General features: G+C 36.0%; 3 protein-coding genes across 8 annotated transcripts; all 3 read right to left on the minus strand.

The window, feature by feature from the left end:
* Nucleotides 1-253: 253 nt before the first annotated feature.
* LOC109171927 (translation initiation factor IF-2) lies at nt 254-6,666 on the minus strand. 2 transcript variants are annotated; one of them, XM_019321028.1, is made up of 8 exons: nt 6,505-6,666; nt 5,327-5,368; nt 4,370-4,490; nt 4,054-4,120; nt 2,973-3,300; nt 1,562-2,632; nt 1,311-1,460; nt 254-1,027 (listed from the first exon to the last, which is right to left on the minus strand). In XM_019321028.1, the coding sequence occupies exons 2-8, from the start codon at nt 5,351-5,353 to the stop codon at nt 593-595; spliced, it is 2,199 nt and encodes a 732-aa protein (XP_019176573.1). In that variant the 5' UTR covers nt 5,354-5,368; nt 6,505-6,666; the 3' UTR covers nt 254-592. The 2 variants fall into 2 exon arrangements, with proteins under 2 accessions (XP_019176573.1, XP_019176572.1); XM_019321027.1 differs by having other exon boundaries at nt 5,327-5,374.
* Nucleotides 6,667-7,207: 541 nt separating this feature from the next.
* LOC109171930 (B3 domain-containing protein REM10-like) lies at nt 7,208-11,697 on the minus strand. Of its 2 annotated transcripts, none has more exons than XM_019321034.1 (6): nt 11,604-11,694; nt 11,425-11,568; nt 11,040-11,343; nt 10,744-10,829; nt 10,416-10,650; nt 7,208-7,302 (listed from the first exon to the last, which is right to left on the minus strand). In XM_019321034.1, exons 1-6 carry the CDS (start codon nt 11,625-11,627, stop codon nt 7,277-7,279), a joined length of 819 nt encoding a protein of 272 aa, XP_019176579.1. In that variant the 5' UTR covers nt 11,628-11,694; the 3' UTR covers nt 7,208-7,276. The 2 variants fall into 2 exon arrangements, 1 of the variants encoding a protein (XP_019176579.1); XR_002052667.1 differs by lacking the exon at nt 7,208-7,302 and adding exons at nt 10,078-10,157; nt 10,241-10,320 and having other exon boundaries at nt 11,425-11,697.
* Nucleotides 11,698-13,010: 1,313 nt separating this feature from the next.
* On the minus strand, nt 13,011-14,930 carry LOC109171932 (protein FAM32A-like). 4 transcript variants are annotated; one of them, XM_019321038.1, is made up of 3 exons: nt 14,834-14,930; nt 14,115-14,300; nt 13,011-13,409 (listed from the first exon to the last, which is right to left on the minus strand). In XM_019321038.1, exons 2-3 carry the CDS (start codon nt 14,263-14,265, stop codon nt 13,174-13,176), a joined length of 387 nt encoding a protein of 128 aa, XP_019176583.1. In that variant the 5' UTR covers nt 14,266-14,300; nt 14,834-14,930; the 3' UTR covers nt 13,011-13,173. The 4 variants fall into 4 exon arrangements, with proteins under 4 accessions (XP_019176583.1, XP_019176584.1, XP_019176581.1 ...); XM_019321039.1 differs by having other exon boundaries at nt 13,011-13,412; nt 14,121-14,300; nt 14,824-14,906; XM_019321036.1 differs by having other exon boundaries at nt 14,824-14,906.
* Between the last annotated feature and the right edge of the window lie 1,202 nt (nt 14,931-16,132).

The following is a 16,132-nucleotide window of genomic DNA, read 5'->3' on the forward strand; positions in this document are numbered from 1 at the left end:
CGTTTAACAAATGTGTTGATAGACTCGCCAACCTAGGACAAAATAGCATGTGGGGGACGATTGTATTCGAATCACTTAACACAAGACCCTCAGGCCCCTCTATTGCACAAAAAGAAATAACTCCCAACATATTATGAGCATTTGTCAAAATAGATCCTTCCACAAGCATTGAGAATTCATATGGACCCATTGATGGGATCATGGGAAGTAACAACACTCTTAGATAGCAATTGATGTCAAGTTATATGAGTAATTCAGTTTAAATAGTAAGTGGATTCATACTTATTTCAAATGTGTGATATTCTCATCAATTACAATCCAAAAGCTAAATCAGTCCACATTTATTGGGAGTTCCAAATCCATTTCCCAACTAAGCAATAGAAATATATTTTTGAAAAAACAAAACACATAATTAATATCTATACATTGCTAACAAAAAATGGCAATTATAGCAGTTGCTGATTGAAGCTTCTCTTTGGTGCAGTAAACTAAAGAAAAATGTCATCTACTCAACAAAATTGCACAGGCTCAAGAGTCTGTCTATAGATTATGATGTGATTTTTGTGAATTATATGTGGAGATGATAATATTATCAGCACTCTATTCTGACAGCTCCACTTTCAGAAGAAATGAACTTTGGTTTTCGGTTGACTTGCTCCAAGCACTGGATTATGTCCCCTACCTGGAAGTCGAACCAGTTGTTGATCACCAGCCCGCATTCTGAGCCTTTCCCGACTGTCTCCACGTCCTGTTGCTCACGCTTCAGGGATGCGCAAGGCCCTTCGTAGATAACTTCGCCGCTTCTGAGAAGCCTCATTGATGATGATCTGGTCATTCGGCCATCGATCACCTTACACCCAGCGATCTTCACATCCTCTCCCTTGGCTTTGCTTCGCCCTTTGATCTCGAAGATGTCCAGCACCTGTGCTTCCCCGGCAACCTTGGTCTCGAAAGTACCGGGAGCTTTTTCAACGATCAACTTGCCAATGTCCTCCAGTAGATGATATATCACGCGGTGCATAATTATCTGCAAGCAGTTTCAAGAACTTTAGCACAAGTATCAAATATTTTTGCAGCTTCACCAAGTGGCTTGTGGTCCACTGGTACCCGGTTGCTCCCCTAAGTGGGAAGTAATAGGTTCGAACCTCAGTTAAGGCAAGTAGTGTGTATATGTAGGGTATCCCCTTCCTTATAATAAAAATAAATAAATAAATAAATAAAAAATTGCAGCTTCGAGTTAATTTAGTAGTGTAAGGTTCACGAGTGGAGTAATAGTGATAATCAATTATGGAAGATTGGTCAGTAAAAACCTTTATGCCGGCTCTGTTTGCTGCCTGACTCAGAGAAGTAGGCGGACTTCTCACATTGAATCCCACAATACATGCGCCACACGCCTGTGCCAAATCCACATCAGACTCAGAGATGGGCCCAACACCGCCATGGACAATCAGCACATTAACCTATGACACATCACATTGGATAAACAAAATTGTAAGATGTTAGGATTAAGGTTTTTTAGGAACAAACAAGCAAAAAACGGCAAGTTTTTTAATTGGCATACCTGAGGACAATCCATGCTCTTTAATGCATCTGTGACAGCTTGGACAGTGCCTTGAACATCTCCTTTTACTATGATTGCCATCTCCACCCGTTTGGACTTCTCTTTGTTTCCCTCTAATATTTCTGTATCTTCTGATTCCTCTTCTTGCTCCTCTTTTAATCTATCTGCCACCTTCTTATTTAGTCTATCTCGTTCAATCTTCTTTTTCCTCCCTTCACTTAGCATCCTTGCTCTTTCCTCAGAATGCACGACAATAATATCATCACCGGCCATAGGTAGCCCTTTCAACCCTTCAATCTCAACTGGCATAGCAGGTTTAGCCTTATCAGTCAATTTTCCCACCACATCCCTAATAGCCCTTATTTTCCCCCACTCGGCACCTACGACAACATGCTTCCCAGAAACCAGTGTTCCTTTTTTCACTATGGCAGTAGCCAACGGACCACGTCCTTTGTCGAGCCTTGCTTCAACTACGTAAGCTTGCGCGGGTCCATCAATTCGTGCTTTGAGATCCATCAACTCAGCCTGGAGAAGTAAAGCTTCTTCTAAGTCATTCAAACCAGTTTTATTTACTGCAGAAACTTCAACAACCTGAACATCTCCGCCCATCTCCTCTAAGGGCAGCCCTTCTGTAGCGAGCTGGACTTTCACTCGTTGTGGGTCTGCTGAAGGTTTATCGCATTTGTTAATTGCAACAACGATCGGAACATTAGCTGCTTTTGCATGAGCAATCGCTTCTAGCGTTTGAGGCATAACACCATCATCGGCAGCCACTACCAACACAACTACATCGGTTACTGCTGCACCTCTCGCTCGCATTGCACTAAATGCAGCATGGCCAGGAGTATCGAGGAACGTGATTGATGCTCCTGAAGGCATGCTGACAACAAACGCACCCAAATGCTGAGTTATGCCCCCAGCTTCTTTAGCAGCCACAGACGTTAGTCGCAGAGCATCTAAAAGTGACGTTTTACCATGATCAACATGACCCATCACTGTGACAACTGGAGGACGCGGGAGGAGTTCAGCACCATCATCTGAGTGAAGCCGCCTGACATTAACTCCTACTTCCTGGGAAAATGAAAAAACATAAGCTAACCAAAGAAGGAAGGTAGTAAATGGCCTAATATCTTAAGGGATGAGCTATTAATAATGAATTGGATACATATTGGGGGGAAATGGAGAGAGGGGAGGCTTTGAGGAAGAAGGGATGATAGAAGATTTAATTTCATGCTAAAAGAGACTAAGACCATCCTACAAAAGGAACATCCATGGTTAAAGGCCAACCACTTAGCCACCTAATTAACTACAAACTGCAAGTCATCTCTTGGTACCATTTCTGACACACACACCCAAATTTTCAAAACATGGGAAGGAAAAATGCAATTCATTCGTAAAAAGAAAATATTACCATTGCAACTAGCTCAGCAATGTCAACACTGAGAGGGTCAAATTCTGATTCAACTTTCTCCCCCACATTTACAAGGATATCCTGTACAACAGATATTGATTCTCCACATCTCTTGGCAAGCTCAACAATGGTCATTCCTTCAAATATCTCAATTGTTCTCTCAGGAGAATTGCCAGGTTTTTTATGTTTAGGAGGGATGTAAGGTTTTTCAACAGGTGGGGCAGTTCTTTTCGGCCTTTTCTTGAATTTTCCTTTTTTTTGAGTCTTCAAGCCCAATGATTCATCATCCTTTCTCACAGAAAGTGCTTGTGGAGTGGCATGAAGACACCTGTGGACAAACAGTTACTGATGCTCCATAGAATCTTTCTTTACAAACTATGAAAAAGAATAACATTACTATTATCTTCAATCACACAAGGATGGGCAAATGTAATAACTTTCCAGTTATGAAATTTACTATCAGGGGTCAGTTCAACTTAAATTAGCCTCGATCACAATCTATTTGGAGTCGGCACATTATCATGCATCCTAGAGGAAAAATAACCTCAGTGTTCGACTTAAAACTCAGATTCTCCTAGGGAAACATAATTGTTGCTATCTCTTGTTTTAACCAATGAAAACAGTTCATTTCACTTATCCGTATTCAGACTTCAGATTATCCTATGGTAAGACTATTGTGGCTATTGCTGAACAATGCTCAATTTTCTTAACACTTTCCCATGAACTTTTTATTTGGTAAGAAATGAAATGATTATATATATTCTCACAATAATGCAATCTATAACCTTAAATTTTAGAGTGAAAGCTCACATCCTTAGTTACATCCTTTATGCAACTTTACAAAATTGAAAGGATTAAAATTACATCCAAGAAGATATCCATGCATACAACCTCTCTGCCCCTCCTTCCCTTTGTCTTATAGAAAATGAGAGCTTTATCAACCTCTCCCTCTCAAAAGAAAAAGTACTCAAACGTCCAAACAGGATTTTTTGGACTAACAACAATTTCATGGGAAATGCTTGCAAGATCATCCCTGCACAGAATAGATCAGACATTACATATAATGAAGTTATTGGTTTACCTTATCGATATTTTATTGGTCCCAGCATTGGCATTTTCTAACAATGACACTGGATTTAGGGAATATCCTGCAAAGAAATTCAAATATAAAAGTCATGCAATCATAGATGAAAATCATTTGTCATTTTAACTCTCTTCTTAATTCAACTGAGAAAGTAAGTGGAAAGTGGGAGGGTGCAGTTGCTTTTTATACAAGCACAAAAGATAGTTGTGGCACCAGTAAAATTGAATGTCAAACCATAGTAAGTCAGCTGAAGAGATAGGCTAGTCAATGGCCAGTGTAGAACAATGGGAATCAGATGCATATGTATACGTACCCTCTATACATCTAGCCAAAATGGGAAGTGATTTTAGTGTTTCATCAAAATTGGAGGATACTGAGGCTGCTGCCTCGTTGGATGTCACAGTCAATGTTTTTTTGAGATAAGAAAGTACACCCTGCAAAAGTAATTAAAGGTAAAAATCATCATTTCCTCTAAAGCACAAGAGTTTAGCAAATTATATGAGTGATCATCTCAAGGATTTAAGTGACATATTGTGAATTCAACAATGCCTAAAATTAGAATGGCCAATAATCCCCTATATAATAAAGGGCAGTTTATAATTAGAATGCCAATAGGTCCTCTACCTCTATAATTTGACAAAATTTCCCAAGTTGATAACTATTTTCCTTGTGTTGTAGCTCTCTAGGAAATTTAAATTTAAAAAAAAAAAACAATTAAATAGGTATAATGTCCTTGAGGTTGTCTTTTTCCGTGTCTGCCATATACCTAAACAAAGAGCCAATTTTTTAATTGGGCCTTGGTGAAATAACTATAAAATCTCTAAGCTTGTGTCTTTTTCCAGACCTGCTATTTATCAAATAATGTCATTTTTCCATTATTTTCTATCATATACCATGCGTTTTACTATTGGGCATTTGGCATCAAATTTTCAACACTTTGGACAACATGGTAACTGGTTTATAAATAAGGGTTGACAGTTGGACAAAATCAAACATTTTTGGAAATTTATGTCAGAGAAAATAGCAATGGATCAGTGTCATTTTCAAAAACTATGCTCCAGACTTCAAACTCCAAATTAAGTACAACTACTGCAGGTGATATCTAATTAGGTGAACAAGTGAAGCTTCACCATAAAAAAATATTTGTGCTTTTAATTTAATGTTGCAAAGATATTTCTAAGTATCAAATCTAAAGATTTAAGCATAAGACAACTGATTTTCAAGAATTCAAGTGTCACACAATGAAGTCATTGTGAATTTGAAAATGCACCTTTTTCCCTACAATTCTCCACGCCATTCATATGCTCAATCTCTGCACCTTCAAGTAAGAACGAAATCAGCAAAATCAGCTAACACTTGTTGAAATTTTAAAAAATTAGAAAGGTAGACTAGTTCATTTGCAACCATAAAAATAAAAAGTAACAATCAAAGATAAAATTTAGAAAAACAATTCCAAAATAATGCTACGTCCAAACAACCAAGGGAAATCTATAAAAACCCTAACTTCTTGATCAGTACAGACAGTGAACATAAATGCATAAGAATTTGCTTCATAATTGAAGAAAAAAGAAAACCTGAAAATGGATACACACATTTATTAAAACCACAAAACCATGATTCCATGAAAGTTCATATTTTTATCCATTTTTGTCGGCTCATTCTTGTATTCCACTTTTATTAACTTCAAAATTACGAATTGGCCAAAAAAAAACTGTAAGTTTCATGTAAGAAATCAAGAATAAGGATTTTCTGCAAAACAAACTAGGAGTTCAGATGAACAGAGTGAATAGAGATCAGAGATTATAAAAACATACATACGTGAACATCCAAAAGTATGCCTATCTGAGAGAACTTTGGCTAGGAAATTTTAAGAAATATAGTCCCCATAGGTCAACTCAGGTTTAGCCCACTAAAAACTTCGCCCAACTAAGCTTTTAGCAATTCCAGCTACTAGTGACTTTTCAAGACTTTAGGACTGGCAAAGGGGGCAGGGCAAGACACATCCCCGTCCCCCATTCGAACATATGAAATATGAAGCATCAAAACTAAAAAAACCCTCACAGGAATTATATCGAACACATGGAGGGTATTTCAAATAGCATACTCCCTTCTCAAATCTGAAGCTTAATTCCATCAAACCCTATCTTAAGCAAATTAATGGCAACCCACTCTCCTTTCTGCATTATCATTCTTACATATAAATTTTACCATTAACATACAAGATGTAACTCTACAAACTCCTCACAAAACTCTAATACTGACCATCCTATAGCAGCAGAAATCTCAACATGAAGAACGGGTCATGCCATGTGATTAAGAAAGAAAGCAGTGACAAGAACAAAATATGGACAAGCATCCTATGCCTTCCTGGATTCGCTGGTCGTTCATTGTAACTCAGGCTCTTCCCTTTCAGATAAGATGAACTCAATGCCCCACAGAAAGACATACCTGAGATAGCTTTGATAATCTGCTAAGGTTGTGGTGGCGACAACGTAATCAGGTGGCGATGGTGTTTACCGTCGTGGAGAACAGTAGAGACTATATGAATGTCGTGTCTGCCGGGCTTTCGGAGTTGAGCTTATGTTTGGGGTTAACTAGGAATTAAGATTCATTCGAATCACGAAAAATAATTTTGGTCTTAATGAAATAGGATTTTTTATTTTTATTTTTTTTCTAAACATAATAGGATTATAACTATCAAGTATGTTCAATTAAATATTTACTCATTTTTGTCAAACAAAATTTCTTAAATATATCATATTTGCTATTGCCAAAATATTAACACTTTATGATTAAATATGAAGTTTTAACTCACCTTCAAAAATTACTTGTTGAAAAAGTACACAAATTTCTTTATATATATATTTTGTTAAGATCTCAACTCAGAATTGAATATTACAACTCATCAAAAAAGTACAAATTTTATTTTGTACATATTTGTTGCCAAATATACATATTATTATGTGACCTTTGTAATGAAATGTAACATGGCAATATAACCGAAGAAAAATAGTTAAATAAGTCTATAAATTTTATAAGAAAAATTAATTAAACCAATAAACTTTTAAAAATTATAAGATTGTCGGTCACAAATTTAGCCCATTGAAACCCTAATAATCGACTATTACAAGTAAATAAATGGTCAGATGGTATGCAGTGACATCTTCCAGAAAAAACAGCTCTTTAAGTATCAGTCAAAACATGCCTGCAGCAGCTTCCTTCAATCTTCTTCTCCAGAAAAGTGACCTGTTGCAATCACCATTAGCTCCCATTTCCATATGTGCAACAAAAACACAAGTTTTTGCCTTCAAAATCGCTAAAAAAAATTGGAAGAAAAACGAAACTTACAATGGAATTTGGCGATGGGTTTTTCCCCACTCTTAATCAATTCAAACTTGTATCCATCTCCTTCTTTCAGACCTTTAGCCATCTGAAATGTTCGCCAGCCTCGCATAAGAGCAACTTGTCGCCCTGTTCTCCCCAGAACTACTATCCACGATCTCTCCTTATCGTCTCTTAAAATTATCTCGAGTTTTTCTTCTCCAAATAGGCCATTCGACTTTGCAAACTCCAGAGGAAGATACTGCACAAGTTTTACGACATTCAAGCTTCAGATACTGCATAAAGCTATTGCTCATGTTCAAGTTCTGCATTTTATTGGGGATACTCTTAATTACCAGATAATGGGGCTTTTTGAGGCAGTACGATTTTATAGTGGCAACGAAATGAGGATTCTCAGCAGACGACGATGAAGTAGTGCCTAGTGCAATTGGTTCAACCAATACTACCAAGTCGAAAAACAAAAATTAACAAGTACACTGACCATTGTTCCAACTTCCAATCCTATCTGACATAGCAAACAACCCGAGAATTCGAAACAGTTTGCTGTGCCAGAAGGCAAGCACAAGCAGTGAAAAGCGCGGAAGAAAAATCATACTTACAATGGAATTTGGCAATAGGCGTTTCCCCAGTCTAATTAATTCCATCACATGCATAAACATAGTTTTCTTAAGTTTTTTTTTTTGACATATAGGGAGGAAAGAGTAATAGAATATAATATCACGTAAAAAGACACACAATTAGTCGTTAATTAGACAAAACAAATTATGAAGTAAATCTATTCACATATTATGTCTTATGTTATTCTATTCTCGACCTATCTCATGAATGAAACGTGTTAGTAGGTCAGTTATGTAAGATTTTCCCTAATAATATATTGTATATTATATATTAGGGTCTTAATTAAGTGGTGCAAGTTGACTAGGCTTATTAATTTATTTGGTTAGACTAACAACTAGAGTTGTTAGTCAAACAGACTATGTGCCTAATATAAACTTGGATTGATGTGATACATGATATTTATTATATAGCACATTCAGATATAGGGATGGCAACTGGGCGGGGGCGGGGAGTATACTCCCCGTCCCCGCTACCCCGTCCCCGTCTCCGACAGGGAATAGAAAAAATTCTCCGTTCTCGTCCTCGTCCCCGCAGGGAATTTGGCGGGGACGGGAAATCCCATCTCGGTCAACCCATAGTTAAAGTGTCAAATTGATACAATTTTTAAAAATGAAAAAGAAAAGAAATTAGAATTTGTGGCTGTGATTTGTGAGAGTTTATAATATTATACATGACATTCAATACAAATTATTCACAGTGCAAATTAATCAACATTCAATATATTCTCATTAATCCAATATATACACATTCATTCAATATTCACAATGCAAAGTAATCAACATTCAATATATTCTAATTAATCCAATATATACACAGTATAATTAATAATCTCCAATGGAATATGTTGAATGCTCCAAACCTCCAATATATACTGCTAATAATCCAATTTCTAATTCTAAAATAATATACATAATTTTTTAAAAATATTCGGGGATGGGTCCCCGTCCCCATCCCCGTCGGGAAATTTCAAAAATTCTTTGTCCTCGATTCCGAAACTTTTTCCCGTTCTCGTCCGGGGACGAGGATCTCCAACTGGGACAGGGCATATGGTCATCCCTATTTAGATAGGATACTCATACTGCTCACTAGATACCAATACACTATTTAGGGTTCTGAAATGAGGTAAACTGTGATTAACGGTCTATCGTTAAGAAGCAATACAACGAAAACATCAATGTGGCTGGAGATCAACACGATTGTCTCTCATATACTATTATTCAGTACGATTAGATTATTTGTATGTAACAAGTTAAACATGAAATAGCAGAAGCCGTGAGAAAATATGTTTTACCAGCAGTAGAGCAAAAGTTGTTGGAAGGCTGGGGAAGTGGGCAATCTCTTTCACATAAAAAATAAAAAGAGAAAATTGTAATTTATGCCCCTCCATAATATGTCAATTATCAATAATGTCACCCCTGAATTATTAGTAGTGTAAATGTTGCCCCTCAATTTTAAAACGGTACATATAGTGCCCTCCCGTAGTGTAGATATTGTTCTTCAATTTTTAATAATAGACTATTACATGTTAATAACTTGTTCTTGGGAATTGATATGATGCATAAAATAACATGTTGATATACTTAATTTCAACTCTTAAAAATTTAGGGACTTCTTTTTTTTTTTTTTTTTTTTTTTAAATCCAGAGAGCTAATTAACTTTTGATATAAAGTTCAAGAACTTATTTAGAGGGTGTTTGATAAATAGTTGTTAGCTTTAACTGGTCAAGTTGGTACGTGTGAACAGTTGATAACATTAACTGATTGTAGAAAGATATTTGATAAATTAACTATTAGTTAATAACTGATTACATGTAAAATGACTTTTTCAAATTAAAAACCTGTTTTAAGCAGCTTTTGGAATTTTAGCATTTTGAAACAATAAATTGTTACAAATAACTAATTAATTGAACAATTATATAACCAAATCAAAGAATTAATAATGGTCAAATAGTTCAGAATTGACCCGATAAACTAAATGTGTTAACAAACAAGGCCTTAATATGTTTTCCGATAGTTAAAGATTATCTAATCTGTTCTTACAAGCCAGTGAACATAATACTTGATTATCTACCTTATATATCCATTCACTTAGATCACTTCAACTTTGTACACTACAGAGCCACTTGCAGAATCTGCACACTCTAAGATTACATAGCAAAAAAACACAAGGAAAACAACATCTTCTAGTATATAATGGATTCACCAAAAAAAAAAAAAAAAAAAAAAAAAAAACAGCTCTTTAAGTTTTGGTCAGAACATGCCTGCAGCAGCTTCCTTCAATTTTCTTCTCCAGAAAAGTGACCTGCTGCAATCACCATTAGCTCCCATTGCCATATGTGCAACAAAAACACAAGTTTTTGCCTTCAAAACCGCAAAAAATGGATGAAAAACTACACTTACAATGGAATTTGGCGATGGGTTTTTTCCCACTCTCAATCAGCTCAAACTTGTATTCATCTCCTTCTTTCAGACCATTAGCCATCTGAAATGCTAGCCAGCCTCGCATAAGAGCAACGTGTCGCCCCATTCTCCCCAGAACTACTGGCCACGATCTCTCCTTATCGTCTCTTAAAATCATCTCGCGCTTTTCTTCTCCCACTAGGCCATTCGACCTTGCAAACTCCAGCGGAAGATACTGCACAAGTTTTACAACATTCAAGTTCGTTTCAGATACTGCATAAAGCTATTATTGCTCGTGTTCAAGTTCTGCATTTCGGGTTATTCTTACCAGATTGGGCTTTCTGAGGCAGTACGGTTGTATAGTGGCAACGAAATGAGGATTCTCAGCAGACAAAGATGAAGTAGTGGCAGGTACTATTGGTTCAAAAATTCGAAAAACATAAATTAAAACATTTAACAAGTACACACTTGTTCCTAATCCTATTTGGCATAGCAAACAGCCCGAAAATTTGATCCCAGAAAGCAAACGACACTACTGAAAATTATGAAATTTTCAATCACCTAAAAGTAATCTTAAATAAGTTGAAAGTAAAAAGTGATCGCAAATAGCAATAAAGGTTTTACCATATGAGCGAAAGTTGTTGGAAGGTTGAGGGAGAGGGCAGGCAGCATGGGGAAGTGGGCAATAATCTCTTTCACATAGACTGGGCTCGAAAACCGAAACATCAAACACCGTATCTCTTTCCTGTCTAAACACCACAAAGTAACCTACATTCAAACCATTCTCCGCAGCAAACTTTTCCCAGCCGTTGCCGAGCATCCGGTCGCCGCGAATCTTCACCCGCCAACTCCGATCCCCCCTTCTCAGTATCGCAAACTTTGGGGCCTGCCCTTTCAAGTACTTGGCCAAGAAAGCTGTGGGTATGTCCTGAAAATGGAAAATTATATTTAAAAGACAACAAAACAGCAGAGAAATGAAGAAATCCGGCCACATTACTATGCTCATCACCACGCCGTTCTTGAAACCTTGATGAATGGGCTTGAAGAAGTGAGGGTTTTTGGGAGGAATGGTTTTCATGGCTGTAATTCTGTAAAAAAGACTTGGAAGGCAGAAATGGGAATGGTGGTGAGGTGATAGGACTGATAGATAGGCTGCTGATATAACTCCCGAATTTAAGTGTTCTTTGGGTGGGTTGGTGGGGAGCAATTCATCTTGGAAATTGGAAAGTTTTAGTACTTATACTTGTACTTCAACCCCTCAACTTCTTTAAACTAACACTTGCTTTAGAGCAACCACACCAGTTCATAATAGAAGAATAATGTCAGAAATTAGTGCCATGTGGAAGAGAGAGAAGCAAGAAAGAAAAAAATGGACTCCTCCTGCAAATGTGAGGAGATTTCAAAAAAATGGGACCCACAATTAATTTAAACCATCTGTGACAGCCATGCATGGCTGTCACTTCTGCACCCAGCTGGGCGCGTGCAGTGCACGCGCCAGCTGGGCGCGGGCGCGCCTGACAATAAATAAAATATTATTATTTTTATTTAATTTTTCTTTTTCCTTTTTTTTTTCTTTTTTTCTTTCTCTTCCCATTTTCTCTATCCTAATCACTATTACATTATCCCCCATTATCCCCAACCATTATGGATGCTCTTAGGACCACATAATGAAAAATTATACTCCGTGTTCTTTTTTTTTTTTTTAATTTTCAAAAATCTATAATCATTACATGAAAAATAGATAACTCTCCTAATGAAATTCGAAATTTTGTAATTATTTCAATAAACATATTGTTTTCATGAGATAAAACTTAAAATCTTATAGTTATCAAATTAATTGTTCAACCAACTTAACTGGAAGTTGTCACAAATATGCAAGTAAGGCTAGGATTATCCCCGCCAATATACATATTTATTACCCCTGCCAATATACATATTTGCAAAATGATGTGACATTTTTCACATCATTTGTATATAATTTTTTTTGGAATAATAGGATTTGCAAATTTGCAAATCCTATACAAAAGATGTCTCAACGCCTTTGTTAATATTATTTTAATATATTGGGTATACTTTTAAAAGTTAAGTGAATTTGTAATTTGTATGAATGTACTGTAAATAAGAAATGATTTGCAATTGGATGATGTGAAAGTGGAATTCATTTTTTTAAATCTGAGAAATTCGTAAGGATAAAAATAATCTAATATAACTTCTTTAAAACAGTATTTAGTTTTTCCATGGTGTACTACTGTACTGTACACAAGCCATATGTATCATTTTAACAACAGAGAAAAAGAATATTATATTCCAAAAAAAAAGAAAAAGAATATTATATATACCCAAATCTCTACTAGTGTACTTTACTGAAGCTATATGTGTCCTTTTAACTATAGTGAACAAAGTTGTTTTATGTGTCCTTTAATTAATTTATGATGATTAGGTAATAAATTCAAAACCAAATTGGTCGTATGCAATGATAAATTGGTCATCTAAATTATTTGGGAAATTCGATAGAGAAATTAAGTCAATTAACTCAAATAAGCCAGATAATTTGGTTTTTTGTTTTTTGTTTTTCCCATTTAGCATCAACTAAACTAATCTGAATTCAGCCTAGACTATAAACTAAACCAAGAGCTCCATAACATGAAGCACTGTCCAATTACAAAAAGAAAATCACTAAACTTGCATCCAGTCATAGTCATATTCTGCTTAGAAATAGAATATAATGCCAGGTTTTGAACCATACAATGTAGTAGCATTAACCAGGTCCAACCTTGGGAATATCGTAGTGCTCACTAAGGTTAGCGAGATACTGGTTGAACTCTTGAATTCGATCACGGTGGGATTTCATGGCTTCCTTTGCTAGTCTTCGCATATTTATTTTCTCCCATTGCTCAAGGTATCGTCTCTCCGCTGGTGTAAGATGGCTGTCGTGTTCATTCGCAGTTTCTATGTCGTTCTCATACAGGTTATCTGACAACCCACCGCTTCCACCTGCCATGATGCATAACACGATTACAAGAATACCAGTAAGCGCAAAAGTTATGTTTTTCATAAGAATTTTTGAGATTCACGACCCACCCTTAACCCAGAGGACATTGATTCAACCCCTCAAAGAATAGATTTTAGGAGTGAAATAAATAGTCTCAATAGAAAAAGGTTCGCCCTGACTATCTTCTTCATGTTATTATCAGTTTATTGGCACTATTAGTAATACTATGAATACTACTGCTTTATCACAATACAATTAGGAGCAGCCTGGAAGAAGATAAAGAGAAATTCACCAGCTTGGAAAGCAACTTCAATATTGGTCAGTTTGATATCATTATAAGCAAATGATACAATAATCTTCAGTTTCCATCTTCATCTTCTTTGTATCCATTGCACTGAAAACCACAAGAAATACTAGTCGATCACAGATAAAGATATGCACCCACTACAAGGGTGATTTGCTGCCTTCCCTAAAACCAATTATAGTTTACACAGCGAAACTAACAACAATTAGGGAAGAGCAACTGACAACAAAGATGCAGGCATCAATGATTAAGCAACTAAATGCAATACATTTTTTTTAAAAACGTGCACTACATTAGTATAGTTGTATATATAGATATTGATATTGATTACACCGGCATATAACAGTGAAAGAAACATATTTGAAACAAATTTAGCTATGACAAATAAAAGAAAGCTGCAAACCTGTTGTTTGGTCATTCCGTGTGACTCGGAACACATGAGCACGATCACGCAGCTTCTTGTGCTTCTTCTTTCTGGCACCTCCAGACTTCACATCTAGAGCCTTGCCCTTTAGCTTCAACTTTCCAACAACTACATTTTCATATGCTGACATTTTTCCTGATAAAGTTCCACAAGTATGCAAGTAGTCTGCATAAAACCGGTTAATTAGACCACATCTCCACCCTAAAAGGCAGGGATTAGACAAATATGCATGCGCAGCAACTCTTCCTCAGATCTAAGCAATTAGTGCTAGATTAATTACACAGACAATGCCCTTAAATTCATAGAGTGTTCCTGATTGCAGTAATTGCAAAATTTCCAGTACAAATGTGGGTAGATTTTCGTCTTCTCTTCCACCAATCAACATATCATGCACTTTTACACAAACAATGCCGGCTACACCCCACATTCCAGACTCCAGAGCGTATTCTAAACTGAGTACTATGAAATTCAATTCATATACTTATAAACATGCATTACAATACAAATAAACACGGAGTTCTTTCGTGACAATAGATGAATTTACTGCGCCATACTTCCATGTAAGCCGATTGCACTGGATGTATACATGTAATCGGTTAAATCAATATAATTTCCGCTACGAGATCGCATTCACCGATAAAATCAATCATTGGAATAGTAAAGCAACAGAACTACGAAAGAGATTAACAGTATCGTACCTGATCTGATCGGAGGAAGCTATTGAGAGAGATAGTGCAAACAATACATGGACGCAGCGGAACGCATTTATCCGATGAATTGCTTCCCGCCTCTCGAAGCTTCTAAAATGGGACCCGTTCTAGAACTTTAGACAGGATGCTGGATGCTCCGTACTATTTATGGAATATTTCAGATAAGCTCCTATGGTTAGATTAGTGTACCCTTTTAGCCCCAATTGTTTCAAAATGTACACCAAGACCCCTTTATCAATTTGATGTAATTAAATAAACTTTTTTTTAAGACGCGTCTTCAATTAAAGAAGCAAATTGTAAAAAATGACGCACATTAAGAAAGAAAACAACGCACCTTAGGAAGTAAAACAAAGCACCTAAATAAGAAAACACAACGCACCTTAATAAATAAAACAACGCAGTTTAAAAAAGAAAATCACGCACCTACAGATTTAGACTAACACACCTTAAGTACACAAACCACACATCTTAAGAAGAAAAATCTCGCACCTTAAAAAAGAAAACCACACATCTAAAACTTTAGACCGACGCATTTTAAGTTTCAAAAAAAAAACGCACCTTAAGTTCTTAACTAAAGAACTGATCCACCTTAAGCAAATAAACCACACACCTTAAGAAGGAAACACGGACACCTTAAGTTTGACTTAAACGATAAAATACTAAATTGCTACCGCGTTTTTTTAACATGTGTTCAATCTGGATGGTCATTTTTAGCAAGATTAACGGCTATCATTAAACCCCAACTTTGACCTTGGCACAATATCCGCATTTGATATCTGATCATTATTCATTATTGTAAACTTGTATTTTAATGTCTTACTATTTATATGAATTTTGTTTTATTCATTATGTGGTTTGTGAACTATTATACATAAGTAGAGTTTACTTTTTATCATGGTTAAAAAAATCTTTAAACGCTCATCATGTGCTTCGTGTATTTTTTAAATATTTTATTTATTTAATAAGTTAAACCTGAGAAGGCTACCACTGTGGTTGCCTTCTTCGGCGAGAAGGCGACCCAGTGGTTGCATTCTCTCTTAGTCTCATTCTCCGTGACCGGCTACAGTTCACTTTGTTGTCTGAAATTTTGTCGACGGGTTGTCGGAACCAATGATGACATATGATAATAGGTCATTAATCAATTTTTTGATTTTATTGCATCAAAATAAATTATTGATGCATGTAATTACACATTTAAAAAGTTTAAAAAGCTTTTTAGTTAAAGTTGAAGGACTTATTTGACATTTTTCATAATAATAATAACTAAGGACAAAAAGATCATTTTCA

The sequence above is a fragment of the Ipomoea nil genome, unplaced genomic scaffold (assembly GCF_001879475.1).
Source record: "Ipomoea nil cultivar Tokyo-kokei standard unplaced genomic scaffold, Asagao_1.1 scaffold0382, whole genome shotgun sequence".
NCBI classification, from domain to species: Eukaryota; Viridiplantae; Streptophyta; class Magnoliopsida; order Solanales; family Convolvulaceae; genus Ipomoea; species Ipomoea nil.

What these genes read in the sequence shown, in the direction of transcription:
- LOC109171927 (XM_019321028.1), bottom strand. Translation starts at nt 5,353, where the DNA reads ATGGCGTGGAGAATTGTAGGGAAAAAG. An exon ending in TTTGGCTAGATGTATAGAGG is followed by an intron (nt 4,121 to 4,369) that starts GTACGTATACAT and finishes ATTTCTTTGCAG; the next exon opens with GATATTCCCTAAATCCAGTG. An exon ending in CAAACAGAGCCGGCATAAAG is followed by an intron (nt 1,028 to 1,310) that starts GTTTTTACTGAC and finishes AACTGCTTGCAG; the next exon opens with ATAATTATGCACCGCGTGAT.
- LOC109171932 (XM_019321038.1), bottom strand. Translation starts at nt 14,265, where the DNA reads ATGTCAGCATATGAAAATGTAGTTGTTGGAAAGTTGAAGCTAAAGGGC. An exon ending in ACGGAATGACCAAACAACAG is followed by an intron (nt 13,410 to 14,114) that starts GTTTGCAGCTTT and finishes GCATCATGGCAG; the next exon opens with GTGGAAGCGGTGGGTTGTCA.
- LOC109171930 (XM_019321034.1), bottom strand. Translation starts at nt 11,627, where the DNA reads ATGAATTGCTCCCCACCAACCCAC. An exon ending in AAGGTTTCAAGAACGGCGTG is followed by an intron (nt 11,344 to 11,424) that starts GTGATGAGCATA and finishes TTCCATTTTCAG; the next exon opens with GACATACCCACAGCTTTCTT. An exon ending in ACCCATCGCCAAATTCCATT is followed by an intron (nt 7,303 to 10,415) that starts GTAAGTGTAGTT and finishes TGATTGCAACAG; the next exon opens with GTCACTTTTCTGGAGAAGAA.